General features: G+C 40.2%; 1 protein-coding gene across 5 annotated transcripts in view; it reads right to left on the reverse strand.

Moving 5' to 3' along the window:
- CDK14 (cyclin dependent kinase 14) overlaps positions 1-14,554 on the reverse strand; it is a 521,480-nt gene that overhangs the window by 262,287 nt on the left and 244,639 nt on the right. For all 5 annotated transcript variants that reach the window (XM_069729432.1, XM_069729431.1, XM_069729435.1 and 2 more), the window contains one exon: positions 12,040-12,160. In XM_069729432.1, coding sequence (XP_069585533.1) covers positions 12,040-12,160 — 121 coding nt within the window. The remainder of the gene's footprint in view (positions 1-12,039; positions 12,161-14,554) is intronic.

Genomic DNA, 14,554 nt, shown 5'->3' on the forward strand with positions numbered 1-14,554 from the left:
TCACTTGCAGATCGGACCGGGGGCTTATTATTATTATTATTATTATTATTATACATTTTTATAGCGCCATTTATTCCATGGCGCTTTACATGTGAATACGGGGCAAATATAGACAAATACATTAAACATGAGCAGATAACAAGGCACACGAGTACATAAGGAGGGAGGACCCTGCCCGCGAGGGCTCACAGTCTGCAGGGGGTGGGTGAGGATACACTAGGAGAGGGAAGAGCTGGCTGTGCGGCTGTTCAGTAGGTTGAGGCTTATCTACAGTATTATAGAATGCTAAGGTAGCTCAACAAATACACTGGCATCATTATCAGTAGTCAAGAGCATTTTTGATCAGAATTATACTATTCATTTTAATGCCCCAAATAATGGACCAAAATCCTGGACCGATCGTCGATATCATAAATAACATAAGAAACAAGAAAAAAAGACGATCATCAAGCCCAAATTTATATGAAACTACAGAAAACCTTTATTGAAAATCGATACAAAAACCAGGTTAGGACGGTGGATACAACCACGGGGCATATGTACAATGTACAAGCGTGGGACGTGGGGACGCTGGCAGAGTTATCAAAAATTTAACATTTCCATTGTCTTGGTTAACAAACCATTAATAGATATATGATATAAATATATTACCCCCAAGCAAAGTAATCCCTTAATAGTGGGTTAATGTCACATATGCATGGTAAAAAAAGGTATAACACATGGTAATCACAAGAACAGAATGCATAAGGCAACAGCATCAAAGAAAGCGAATGTCACAGATTAACATACCTATATCAAATGGCCTGTGGACCACCGGAGGGGCAGAGAGGGGGAACGCCAGTGGTTTTCTATACTTTCATATAAATTTGGGCTTGATGATCGTCTTTTTTCTTGTTTGTTATGTTAAGTATTATAGAATGCCCTGAAAGGTGGTGGCCACATCTTTTAGCGGCAAAAATCTGCTGACAGGTTCCCTTTAATTGATAGTCTGATATTTATGAGATATAATGTATGTTGATAAAGAGATAGATAATAAATAAATAGAAGACATAGATAATAAATAGATGATAGATAATAGATAGAAGACAGATAGATAATAGATGATAGACAGATAATAGATAGATAAATGATTGATAGATAGAAGACAGATAAATAGATAGATATATGTGATAGATAATAGATAGATGATAGATAATAGATAGACGATAGATAGAACAGATGATAGATAATAGATAGATAATAGATAAATGATAGATAGATAATAGATAGATAGATAGAAGATAGATAGATGATAGATAATAGATAGAAGATAGATAATAGATGATAGATAATAGATAGATAAAAGATAGACTACAGATAATAGATAGATGATAGATGATAGATAATAGATAGAAGATAGATAGATAAATAGATAGAAGATAGATAGATAAAAGATAGACTACAGATAATAGATAGATGATAGATAATAGATAGAAGATAGATAAATAGATAGAAGATAGATAGATAGATAAAAGATAGACTACAGATAGATGATAGAAGATAGATAGATAAATAGATAGATAATAGATAATAGATGATAGATAATAGATAGAAGATAGATAGATAAATAGATAGATAATAGATAATAGATGATAGATAATAGATAGATAAAAGATAGACTACAGATAATAGATAGATGATAGATGATAGATAATAAATAGATAATAAACAGATGATATATAGATAGATAATGAGTATGCGCACCAGCACAGATTAGCTTCCAGTGTTTGCTCTCTGGAGATTGTGGGTGATTGTCAGGTAATGTGTATTCGATCCTCTGATGACCCGGACGCTCCATCACACCAGACACACACAAAACCTTAGTGAAAACAAGTCGATAATGGGACAGTGAGAGAAACGTGAGCGTCTGAACCAGGCAAGAAGATTAGCTGGAAAATATTATTTTTCAAACATTTGAAACCTCGTTCTTCCGACATTCAGACATTTTGTATAATGAACCCAATTTTAGATGGAATCAGGAATGGGTCCACTATCTCAGTATAAGGATGGTTACTACTTCAGCAATTTTTCCCTAGGTTCTAATTTCATATTCATAATTTTATTTATTTAATTTTACTCACTTATATAGCAACATTAATTCCGCGGCGCTTTACAAACATTATCATCGCTGTCCCCGATGGGGCTCACAATCTAGAATCCCAATCAGTATGTCTTTGGAGTGTGGGAGGAAACTGGAGAACCCGGATACATATATTGAGGTATGTGTGCAAACAATGCTGCAAAGTCAGAAAGCTTTTAAAGATAGAAGTGTTAATAGTTTATTTTTATTTATTAACAAAATGAAAAGTGAATGAACGAAAGAGAAATCTAAATCCCATCAATATTTGGTGACCGCCTTTTGCCTCCATTATTTCTCGGTACGTGCGCACAGTTTTTTAAGGAACTCGGCAGGAGGTTGTTACAAACATCTTGGAGACCTGACCCCAGATCTTCTGTGGATGAGGCTCGCGCAAATCCTTCTGTCTCTTCATGTGATGCCAGACAGACTGGATGATGTGAGATCAGGGCCGGATCATCACTTCCAGGACTCCTTGTTCTTCTTAATGACATCGGCAGGATGTTTGGGGTTGTTGTCCTGCTATAGAATAAATTTCGAGCCATTCAGATGCCTCCATACTATATGATGTGTAAGTATCTGCCCGTATTTCTCAGCATTGAGGCCACCATGGAACCGTACACGCTGATTGCCATTACTCTGGATTATGAAAAGTCAGGTACGGAAGAACAACACTCCCTAAAATTTTTGCATAAAAAGGGCAATTTCAATCTGATGATCCATCATTGGCTGGTGGTCTATTGAAGCCCAGCCCCCTTGGCCAATAGGGGGGGGCTTAATCTTAATCGGGGAATGGGGGGAGGCTCCTGCTGCTGCCTGGAGTCTTGCAGGCACACACAGGACGAGTGAGGAGAAACATGGGGAATATGGCTGATCTCATGAGACACCGTGAAGATTTCTTTATATATTTTCCAATCAATTTTAATTTTTAATTTTGAAATTAATAGGATTAAAGAAAGGGAAGAGATTAACGGAGGAAGTGCTGCATTGATTTTGTGTGTGCATTTTTTGGGGTATTTAGTTTTCCTTCAAGGACCTTTTAACTGATTTCTCTTCGAATCTTCAGTCTGAAGATGTAAATGACATTTAGTAAATATTTCTAGAACAATTTCATCATGACAGAAGTATTATAATTCAGCAGCGTATTCCCAATAAACCGTCCCTCTAATTGAACACGCGCCGTCTCCCGGACACAAACCCGCGGCTTCGGCTCCTCTTTGGAAGTGACATTGATTAAAACCTGACTTGCATTCTTCATATGTTTTGTTCTACCCCTGCTGATAAACATCCTAATAATTTAAGCCGATCTCTCGGGGGAGATAAATATAATTACCAGGAAGATGTCAGCCATTGATCGGCAGAATTAAATAGCCAAACACAAAGACAAAAAAAAAAAAAACTATGAAAAAAATAATAAAATTTATAAGAGGATATCGGAGTTTTCAGACTTTACATTCGGATTATTAATCTTTTCTTCTACAGAATCTAATATTTTCGTAAGTAAATTTATGGATTTTTTATTTTTCAATAAAAATATGTACCGTTATTCATTTTATTAAAATTCAATAAAACAAATGGAAGTGTCCACTTTTATCTGGAGATAGAAAACAAATGTCTACGCCAAGTGATGCCGAATACAAAAGTGTTTTCATGGATTTAGCCACCAAACTCGATGGCGCCCCGAGTGGGGTGGGAGGACATTTGTTAATCTTCCCCACTAACAATTCGGAAATCTGGGATCCCCACTTGTCATAGAAAATATTTGCATTGGACCCTTCACACCTAGGGGCCACAGTGTTAGAAATAACGTCCCTCTAATAAGTTGAGTTTGGAATTGAGGAAAGTTTTCTACTTGGGCTAAGATGTCTTCATAGTTGTCCAACAAGTGATGGAGTTCTCAGTCACCAAGAAGAATTGAGAGATGGTATGTCAGGATATTTAAAACACTCTTTAAAAGAAAATGTCACTGACTTACCGGTATATAATATAGACTGAGTACCTCCTCCTCTAATTGCCGCTGGTCTACTGAATACGGAACCGTTTTTTATTATTTTTCCGTGCCCCTCCATTCCAAAGTTATACCCCTTGTTGATAATCATGCAATTTTTTTCCCTTTAACCAACTGGGTGTATACAATAAAAATTCTATGTGGCCCGGGCTGTTTTTTTGATTGGCCAGCATCAGAGGAGAAACAGCAAACCCCCAGGGAGAAGTTCTGGGGTACACGCCCAGTTGGTTGAAGGGAAAATTTTAAACTTTATTAACAGGGGACATAACTTAAGAACAGAGGGGCACAGAAGAAAAAGAAAAATTGATCCAGAATCAGGGGTGCGGTGGCAATTAGAGGAGGTTAGAAAAAAAAAAATCTTAAAAAAATAAAATTAAGTAACAAAAAGAGACCTAGATGCTCGTCAAATGACAGCTACCATTTTACGTAAAAACTTTCTTAACTACGGTGGTGAGCCGGAGAATATTAGCGCATATAGTGCATCAAGGTGAAAGTCATTGAGGTACAAGGAGACTTTTCTTCCCTAGATCCGAGTACATGCTCAAATAAATTGGTTTGACACATACCACTTGTAGCCCAGTGGACATTCTTAAAGGTCAAGCTTGGACTACTTTGCAATTAATGGCTTTGTTCCGTCATTCAGACGCCCTACAGCGTCCAGGAGGCTCCACTAGAGCTTAGATATATATCCCACTCTGTCGGAGCCTTGGAAAACCTATGGATTACAACAGAGTTCCGAATGTGTTACTATGGAAACAGAACATCTTTACCTTAGGGATCTTTATTTTAAACAAAAAACAAAACATGTAGCATACGTTTCTCATGGGAACGGCTGTCAATCAAAAAACGCTCCAATTGTGATTTTCTTACCGGCTATAAAAAAAAAAAAAAAAGGTGAAACAATACTATCACAGGGCCGAAAGCACATAGGACACAGGACACGTCCGCACTTGGACTTCTAAAACGCATCAGCCAGGTCCCTTTCAGATTCTGAACGAATATGATTTTTTTCTGTTCCATTTTCTAAATTAAAATATATTTAGCATCCCACAAAAAAAATAAAAATTACATTTTTTATTAACTTGTATGATCACATTAATCAAAGCTGTCCTAGAAACCAGTTTTTTTTTTTAATTCAAACAATTAAGAATTTGAAAAAAAATTACATGGAAAATTATATATAGATTTTTTATTTTCAATATTCAGTTGACCAATGGAAGGTCAGGTTTCCAATATTAGAACTTTTTTTTTTGTAAAAGTGTACTTTAATCCTAGACTATATGAGCCGTGACACCATCTATCCCGACCATGACGCAGGCTGCATTTAGCTGACCGACTATGGTTGATAAATGACTGCCTATTGGCGGTCATTTAATGGTCTGTTTAGACGGGCCGACCGCACTTCTATACGCACAGAAGAATTGTTAGGTAGAGGAGGTAGAATTAAAAGGGGTTGTCTGGTGAAAACAAGTTATCCTAGGGCTAATGTTACACCAGTGTATATTCTGTCATCGAAGAGAATCGGGTCGATTATCTAAATCATTTCAAAAACCTGACCGGCACATCCAAACATAGACTCAGTGTGAACAGGTGCTGAACCTAGAGTCACCAACTCGTATATAGTTAAGTAAATAAGGCAGCACACTGCAGCGCTAGAACATACAAACTTGAAAAACACGAAATTTGAACTGCATTACTGCACTAGAAATATGAAAAATGAGAGCATTTAGCGCATAAAAATGGCCAATTTTATGTGTACCTGGTAGCCCCTTTACGGCATCTCTCTTATACCAGGTCCTACGCTTGCATTACCTCGCTGAGAATAAACGTCTCCATCTGAATGGGTACATGTGAAACCTCTTCCTAGACTAAAATTCTCTCTCTCTGTGGAGGGGTATTGGACCTGCTGTAATTAAAACACCTGTGGCTAGGAGGCGGAGTGCACGATCAGAAGGCTAGAGAATACATTTCAAAAACCTGACCGGCACATCCAAACATAGACTCAGTGTGAACAGGTGCTGAACCTAGAGTCGCCAACTCGTATATAGTTAAGTAAATCGGAAATGTGTACAACCCCACAGAATAACCTTTGTCCAAGTGTAATCTGATATTTTGGCAGATCGTACTCGGACTGATAACACAGCCGTGAGCACAAGCCCTAAGAATAAGTGATAACTTATTGATCGGTGGAGGTCCTGCATCGATCGGCAGGAAGATGCACTATCACCACTCCATTCATGCAGCTCCATACAGAACGAATGCAGTGGCGGTCAGACTTACCACTCAATTTTGTAACAAGGAAAAAAGTGCCTTGTTCTGCTGACTGCTGATTAGACCTCCACCGATCAATTATCAATCAATTATTACATAACCTCCAGATAGCTGAAAGCTTGATTAATTATGATTGATTAAGCATTAGCACATCATCCCCTTCACTCTCAGAGGTTAGACCCCCATTGATTATAATGTGATGTGATATCCTAGCGATACGCCACCACTTTATAAAATTTAAATACTCTTAAAATGGAAATGATCATTTTAGTTTATGTATTATGTTTCAGGGCAATGTTTATGCTTTTATTACTCTTTGAAGGTATTTAGAAGACATTAATTTCACCCAGTAATAACATAAGTAACGTCCGTGTCCATCCGGGCTGGTGAGATGCCGTCACCCAAGAGGCTCAGGAGTCGCCGCAGCCACAAACAAGGAAGGTCTGATGTGGGACTGCACTGGAGTCATTAGCTTTTACTTACATCCCTAATGTTCTACAATAGCAAATGAAGTGTAAAAATAGTGTTCAGACAGGACACCTGCAGTCCCGAAACGACAATGTTAGTGCAGCCATTTAAGTGCAGCTGGTCCCCCTCAATTGTGGGGCCGTTTCCTTCCTCCGCTTGAGCGGAATCCTCCCCGAGCCTCATTCATTACAATATCGGGCCGTTTATTCTCATCATCTGTTTTGTTGGGTGCTACTTGTGGAAACATAAGGGGCTTGTGTTATCTGGTAGACACTTCTAGATCTTTTCCAAGCAGAAAACTAAAAAAAAAAAAAAAAACTCGCGGTAACCGGTCGACCATAGACATACAGTGTGATACGTTCTATTTTATCTCCATCAGTAGACATCAGCGAGGAGGTAGAAAAATAAAACACAATCCTAATAGTGTCATTTGTCACTTGTTTAGACCTCAGGAAGAGTCAACGTGTATTTGTGAAACTTCAGTACCAGAGCCACAAAAGGTCCGGGGTGTAACATTCATCATATAGACAATGGTAATAGCCGTCTTAATTTCTCCAAGTGAAAAAAAATGCGGCCTTAATAAGATATAGGATGTGATCGGAATTTCTGCCGAGGAACCAAATACACTGCTCAAAAAAAAAAAAAAGGGAACACTAAAATACCACATCCTAGATATCTCTGAATGAAATATTCCAGTTGCAAATTTTCATTCATTTTATAGTGGAATGTGTTCAGAACAATAAAACATAACAATTATCAATGTAAATCACAACTACGGTAATATGTCATGGAGGTCTGGATTTGGAATGATACTCAAAATCAAAGTTGAAAATCAAATTACAGGCTGATCCAACTTCAGTGGAATTGCCTGATGATAAGGAAAAGATGCTCAGTAGTGTGTGTGGCCTCTACGTGCCTGTATGACCTCACTACAACGCCTGGGCATGCTCCTGATGAGGCGGCGGATGGTCTCCTGAGGGATCTCCTCCCAGTCCTGGACTAAAGCATCTGCCAACTCCTGGACAGTCTGTGGTACAACGTGACGTTGGTGGATGCAGCGAGACACGATGTCCCAGATGTGTTCAATCGGATTCAGGTCTGGGGAACGGGCGGGCCAGTCCATAGCTTCAATGCCTTCATCTTGCAGGAACGGCTGACACACTCCAGCCACATGAGGTCTGGCATTGTCCTGCATTAGGAGGAACCCAGGGCCAACCGCACCAGCACATCGTCTCACAAGGGGTCTGAGGATCTCATCTCGGTACCTAATGGCCGTCAGGCTACCTCTGGCGAGCACATGGAGGGCTGTGCGGTCCTGCAAAGAAATGCCACCCCACACCATTACTGACCCAGTGCCAAACCGGTCATGCTGAAGGATGTTGCAGGCAGTAGATCGCTCTCCACGGTGTCTCCAGACTCTGTCATGTCTGTCACATGTGCTCAATGTGAACCTGCTTTCATCTGTGACGAGCACAGGGCGCCAGTGGCGAATTTGCCAATCCTGTTGTTCTGTGGCAAATGGCAAGTGTCCTGCATGGTGTTGGGCTGTGAGCACAACGCCCACCTGTGGACGTCGGGCACTCATTCCATCCTCATGGAGTCGGTTTCTAACCATTTGTGCAGACACATGCACATTTGTGGCCTGCTGGAGGTCATTTTGCAGAGCTCTGGCAGTGCTCCTCCTGCTCCTCCTTGCACAAAGGCTGAGGTAGCGGTCCTGCTGCTGGGTTGTTGCCCTCCTACGGCCCCCTCCACGTCTCCTGGTGTACTGGCCTGTCTCCTGGTAGCGCCTCCAGCCTCTGGACACTACGCTGACAAACACCGCAAACCTTCTTGCCACAGCTCGCATTGATGTGCCATCCTGGATGAGCTGCAATACCTGAGCCACTTGTGTGGGTTGTAGAGACCGTCTCATGCTACCACGAGTGTGAAAGCACAACCAACATTCAAAAGTGACCAAACCATCAGCCAGAAAGCATTGGTACTGAGATGTGGTCTGTGGTCCCCACCTGCAGAACCACTCCTTTATTGAGGGTGTCTTGATAATTGCCAATAATTTCCATCTGTTGTCTATTCCATTTGCACAACAGCATGTGAAATTGATTGTCAATCAGTGTTGCTTCCTAAGTGGACAGTTTGATTTCACAGAAGTTTGATTTACTGGGAGTTATATTCTATTGTTTAAGTGTTCCCTTTATGTTTTTGAGCAGTGTGTATTGCTAGGGATTTAGTGGTAATAATGAGTGCACTACTTATTACTAAAGTAAAAAATTGTCCAAAAAGCAGAAATTTTTTTAAAAAAATATGTGAAAAACCCTATGAAATAATATCAATATTAAAAAAAACATCATACCCTACTTACAATAACAGTTAAAGGGGTTGTGCATTTCTCGGACAACCCCGTCTGATCCCCTGTGTTTCTCCCAGTTGGTTGCACACGAACGTTTTCTCTACATCTAGGAAAAATGATCTGATTAGAGTTTGATCAGAGTTTGATCAGAGTGGCATAAGTTTTTCTTGGAGGTCGAGAGGGGAAAAAATAAAGTTTCTCCAACCTCTACATTCCTGTCGGTCCGTGAAAATCGGACCGCACTCGGATGTCATTGGCTCCATAGACTTGCATTGCGGATTTTGATCTAACACTCAAAAGGAAGCGAGAGCAGCAGCTCCTCTTGATGTTTGATTCACCCAAAGGCAAAGAAAGTGAAGCCAGCGCTGACTGGGCACAGGGGCTCTCATGACATAATGTGAGGTGAGCCCCAGGGGAGCGAGCACCAAAATCACTGAAACGCCGCCGGCACCGGAGGCAAGTGTAAGGGTTGTTATTTAACTGGTGCAAACATGCTGATTGAGACAGTGGACAACCCCTTTAAGAGAAGTTGTAGTAGAATTTCACATGGTCTGCCACCTTAAAAAGGCATGACTTACTAATAGAGATGAGTGGATCGATGTGAAGTTTGATCTGAATTTCCAAAAATTCATAGGTCCCGGTGAATTTAAACAATTTTTGATTCGATAAAAAAAAAAATGCAAAAAAAAAAAAAAGTCCCTTTAATTAGCTGCAAATCACATTTTTGGGTAAAATTCAAAAGAGCGGGCGAATTTAAATTTCAAAAGATTCTCTTATCTTTATTTACAATATGAAAATATCTAAAATTCTAAAATATTACGCCTTTGTAAAACAACAAAAAAAGTATGTCTAGGATACAAGCTTAACTCTTTCACGCCACAGCCCATTTTCATTTTTTCATTTCCATTTCTTCCTCCCGGAGCCATAGTTCTTTTATTTTTCCGTCCATAGACGGAACGAGTTGCACTTTTGAATGACACCATTCATTTTACCACAAAGTGTTCTCAAAAAACAGGAAAAAAAATCCATGTGCGATGAGATTGTGAAAAAAACTAAATTCTGACATTGTTTTTTTAGGAATTGTTTTTACAGTGTATATTTTAATGGTAAAAAAGACCTTGCAATATGATTCTCCTCATCAAAAGGATTACGGCAATACCCAACATGTCCAGTTTTTTTTTTATTATTTCAGTGGTGGGAAAAAAAATGTGAAGTTTGCAAACAAAAAATTTTGGAGATGTGTCACCATTTTCTCGAGACCCATAACATTTTTAGTTTTCATTTGATGGAGTTGTATATTAGCTTATTTTTTTGGGGGGGGGAGAGACAAAGTTTTCGTTAGCATCATTTTGGGATAGATGTAACTTTTTGATCACTTGTTACAGTAATTTTTCTGGAATCATGGCGACCAAAAAAAACGTAATTTTGGCATTCTAAATGTTTTCCGTTTACAGAGTTTTCTAATCGGGTTAATTGTTTGTATACTGTGATAGATAGCAAATATGTGTATTTTTTAATATCTTTATTTTCACTGAGGGGAAAGGGGGGTGATTTGAACTTTTAATTTTTTTTTTCATATATTTTTTTTAAAACCTTTTTTTCTTTTTGTACTTTTTACTGATCTGGTTAGCCCCCCTTAGAGGTCTTGAAGATGTGATGATCCGATCGCTTGTGATACGTGCAGAGATGCGTCATCATCACTGCATATAACAGAAATCAGAGTCTCCTTTGACGCTCTGCCACAGGCAGGGTTTTTAATGACAGCCACTGGGGTCATCGGCTGACCCCTAGCTGTCATGACAACAAATCAACGACCCGCGATAATGTCACGGGTGTGCCAATGGGGGCAAGTAAGCACACGAGCGCGCATCGGTAGGAGTTAAATGCCGCTGACAGAAATTGATAGCGGCACTTAACTGGTTTAACAGGTAGTTAGCGGCAGGTCCTGGTTGTAATTCACAGCCATCGCTTGCCTGGTATATATGGAGCATGTTAAATAAATTGTGGAAAGCGCATCACACATCAGACACACTTGTCGTTAACCCCTCTGGCCAGCAGTTCCCAGAAGAATTCCAGCCTTCAAACTTTAAATGAGGATTTGGACTTCTAACGGGGGCCCCTGGGTTGTGTCAACGGAGTGGCTGCAGCAGGAGAAGCAATCCTGAGGCAAGGATGGTCAAACAAAGTTGACCATTTTAAGGAGGGAGAACTTGGCCAGAGTCATAAGGCAAAGCCGTATTCAACTGAAAAACGGAGTTGAAATACTAGACGGTCAGACAAAAACAAAGGCAGAAAAAAACTAGGGTCAAAGCCAAGAGGGATAAACGATAAGGCAAGGTCAGTATAAAGTCGGGTCAGTAACAGGATATCCATAGGGACAGCACCCTGAGCTCAACATCTGGCAACTTCAAGCAGTATACAAGGAGTTTAAGAAGGGTCTGGCCACAGCAGGGAGCTGATTATTCCTGCCGAGTTGCTGGACCACACACATGACCATTCGGCCTGGCTAAGTCCAACCACAGGGTCTAGCCACACCAGTTTCAATGGCAGGACAACGTCTGCACTTCCCAGAGATACCGGCTGTGAAGTCTTCACAATCAGCAGTGCCTGCAGAATGAATACTCCAGCTCCTGGTGACAGAGGCGGACGTCACTGGAGCAGGTGTGGAAAGAGATGTGGGAAATTTAATTACGCATTTTTTTTATTATTATTGACGAGAGATACAATATTAGCTGCCTATAAAAAAATAAAATTTGAATTATGTATGTATTAAATCAATAAAAACTTGGCAATTTTGCAACAAATTAACTTTCTAGCGAGACTTACCACATGTCCAGACAGGTGGAGTATTCTGTGGAGCCCAGTAGGACATCGGGAGGTCGATACCAAAGAGTTACTACTTCATTAGAGTATGTGTGGCTCGGGACTGATTTGGCTCGAGCGAGACCTAGAAGACAAAATTAATCTGTGTTACGCAAATTATCTTTAAATAATTACCTAAGGTATTGCCAAGATGCCTGGGAACAATAATAGTAAGGATGGTCCATAGTAAAAAGTTGTAGATGGATAATTAGACATGATAGAACAAAGAAAACATTCACGTTTCTAGGATAAAATGTAAAGAGTTTTTTGCTTTTGTACAATTTTTTATTGTTAATCAACTTTTTTTTTTTAAAATAAGTCTTCCGCTAAAATTCCAACTGTGCAACTGCTTTACATAGCTGGCTGTGCTGCTGCTTCTGCTACTTGTTCTCAGCTCAGGGATATTGTCATCTGTCCGCCTCATTGAGAGCATACTCTCTCTGCTCTACCCCTCGGATTAGCACAGTGTTAGACATGCCGGTGGATGGGCGTGTTGCGAATACTTTAGAGAAAGCCAATCTGTAGTAAGAAGGGAAGAGGCTACCCAAGGTCTGCAGGTAAAGAATATACTGATTGACAGCATTCTTTGAAGATAGGAGCTGTTCTGCAGTACCCGGCAGCAGCCACTACACAAGGAATGGATCTACGGAGAGGAGCTTCTTTCAATGTGTTTACATCTGGTCACCGGAGCTTGTAACAGCGGATCAGTTGAGGTTCCAGGTGTCGGACTCTTAACTATCGGATATTGATGCCTAAACCTATAGGAAAGGTCATCAATATATTGTGACTGTGTAGGGGGGAGGCTGGGATGAAGAAGACGCCATGGCAAAAGGTGGGTTTGTAACGGTGTTGTTTAGTTTTATACATTATTGCGTGATAAAGTAATGTTAGATTTTATCCCTATGGCCGGTGTTGTGTGTTTCATTCTCCTACAGGTTATGCTTAAGGCTATCCCCGGAAACGCGGGAGGTCTGTCCACAAGGAGAACCATACTATAGGTAAGGATAGAGTTGCACTTGGGATTAGACCGTTAATAGTGTTGGGATTAGCCCACGGTTGGGGAGGGGTTATAGAAAATGTTTCCGGGTTACAGTAGTTAGAGACTGAGTCAGAGTCCAGGACTCAATCAAGTACAAATGCAAGTTCTGGGTGGAGTGGAGAGCAAGGCTAACATAGAGTTAGCAGGTTCCAGTGCAATGAAGGTACAGCAGAGAAGAATGTATTTAGTCAGTGCGGGTCTCCTAGAAGAATGAGGGCACATCATCGGCCAAGTCTGGACTCCGGGACAGCCTTGGACCCAAGGTTCAGGAGAGGTATAGAGAGTCATGCCTCTGTCTCTCTGATGAGGTAAGTGTCAACAGGGTCGCGGACTTGGGTGAGGATGATGGGTCTCAGGGCAGGACGGGGACAAGGACTGATGGAACACAAAACCAAGGGAACATCACTAAAAAGAGACTTTGTCTTCATCTGTATTCTGCAGCCACAGGTAAATGAATTGCACAGTAAAGTCGGACCTGTTAACCCTTACCCAAGGTCTTCTGCCTTGTTTGTAGCCGGATCCTGTCCCATTGAGGTGATGATGACTCCCGAAGCAAAAATGAGTAAGGAACGTACTCCACCACCCCACACACTCCACCCAGACATCTGATTACAAGAGGGGTTTTAGGGCCACCAGAACTCCGTTTCGGCCCACAGCAAACACGCACTTCAACCCAACCCTACAACTGGACAAACCCTTTAATTCTCATAATTCACTTACACAATTATTTTTATGGAAAATTAACCTTTTCTTGTAAAAAAAAAAAAAGTTTCCAAACAAATAAAACCAATCTGATGTGTAACATTAAATTTGTTTAATAAAAAGTAACATGTTCAATAATTGGGGGGAAAAAAAAACATGAAGGTAAAACAGAACTAGAGTTCATTACTTTATTGGAAACCAAAGGGGAAAGAAAAACATATTTTTATGTGAAAAGTTAATTTTGTTTGAGATTTCCGCTCCAGGCGGCAGACAATATAATAACCTGATTGTCACTCATCATACACATGCTAGACTTCTTCCACCTTCGCAGCTGCCAAGACTTAGATACGAACAATGAGCTACCAAACCAATTATCCAGTCTTTTTTACACCTCTGCAACCTTTATATTACGGGTAGTACGATTTTTGCATGAATTGGCCTCCTAGATGATAACACATTCTAGCCAATTACATGATACTACAATGGGCACAACACACAAAAAAAGGAGAGCGCGCAACACAATACGGCAATAGCCGCTGTCAATTCTCATCGGAAGTCAACAATTCTGAAGAGGACTGCACCAGAACCAGAACAGCACTTAAGAAAATCCTTGAAATGTGACATTCAATTATTCGCCTCTCTGGTTTTTAAAGTTGATTTAAAAGACTGTCAAAAATAATGAAAAAAAAATAATAATAATAAAAAAATGAGACAATAGCAAACCAAACCTATACTCTC

The sequence above is a fragment of the Ranitomeya imitator genome, chromosome 6 (genome assembly GCF_032444005.1).
Source record: "Ranitomeya imitator isolate aRanImi1 chromosome 6, aRanImi1.pri, whole genome shotgun sequence".
Classification (NCBI taxonomy): Eukaryota; Metazoa; Chordata; class Amphibia; order Anura; family Dendrobatidae; genus Ranitomeya; species Ranitomeya imitator.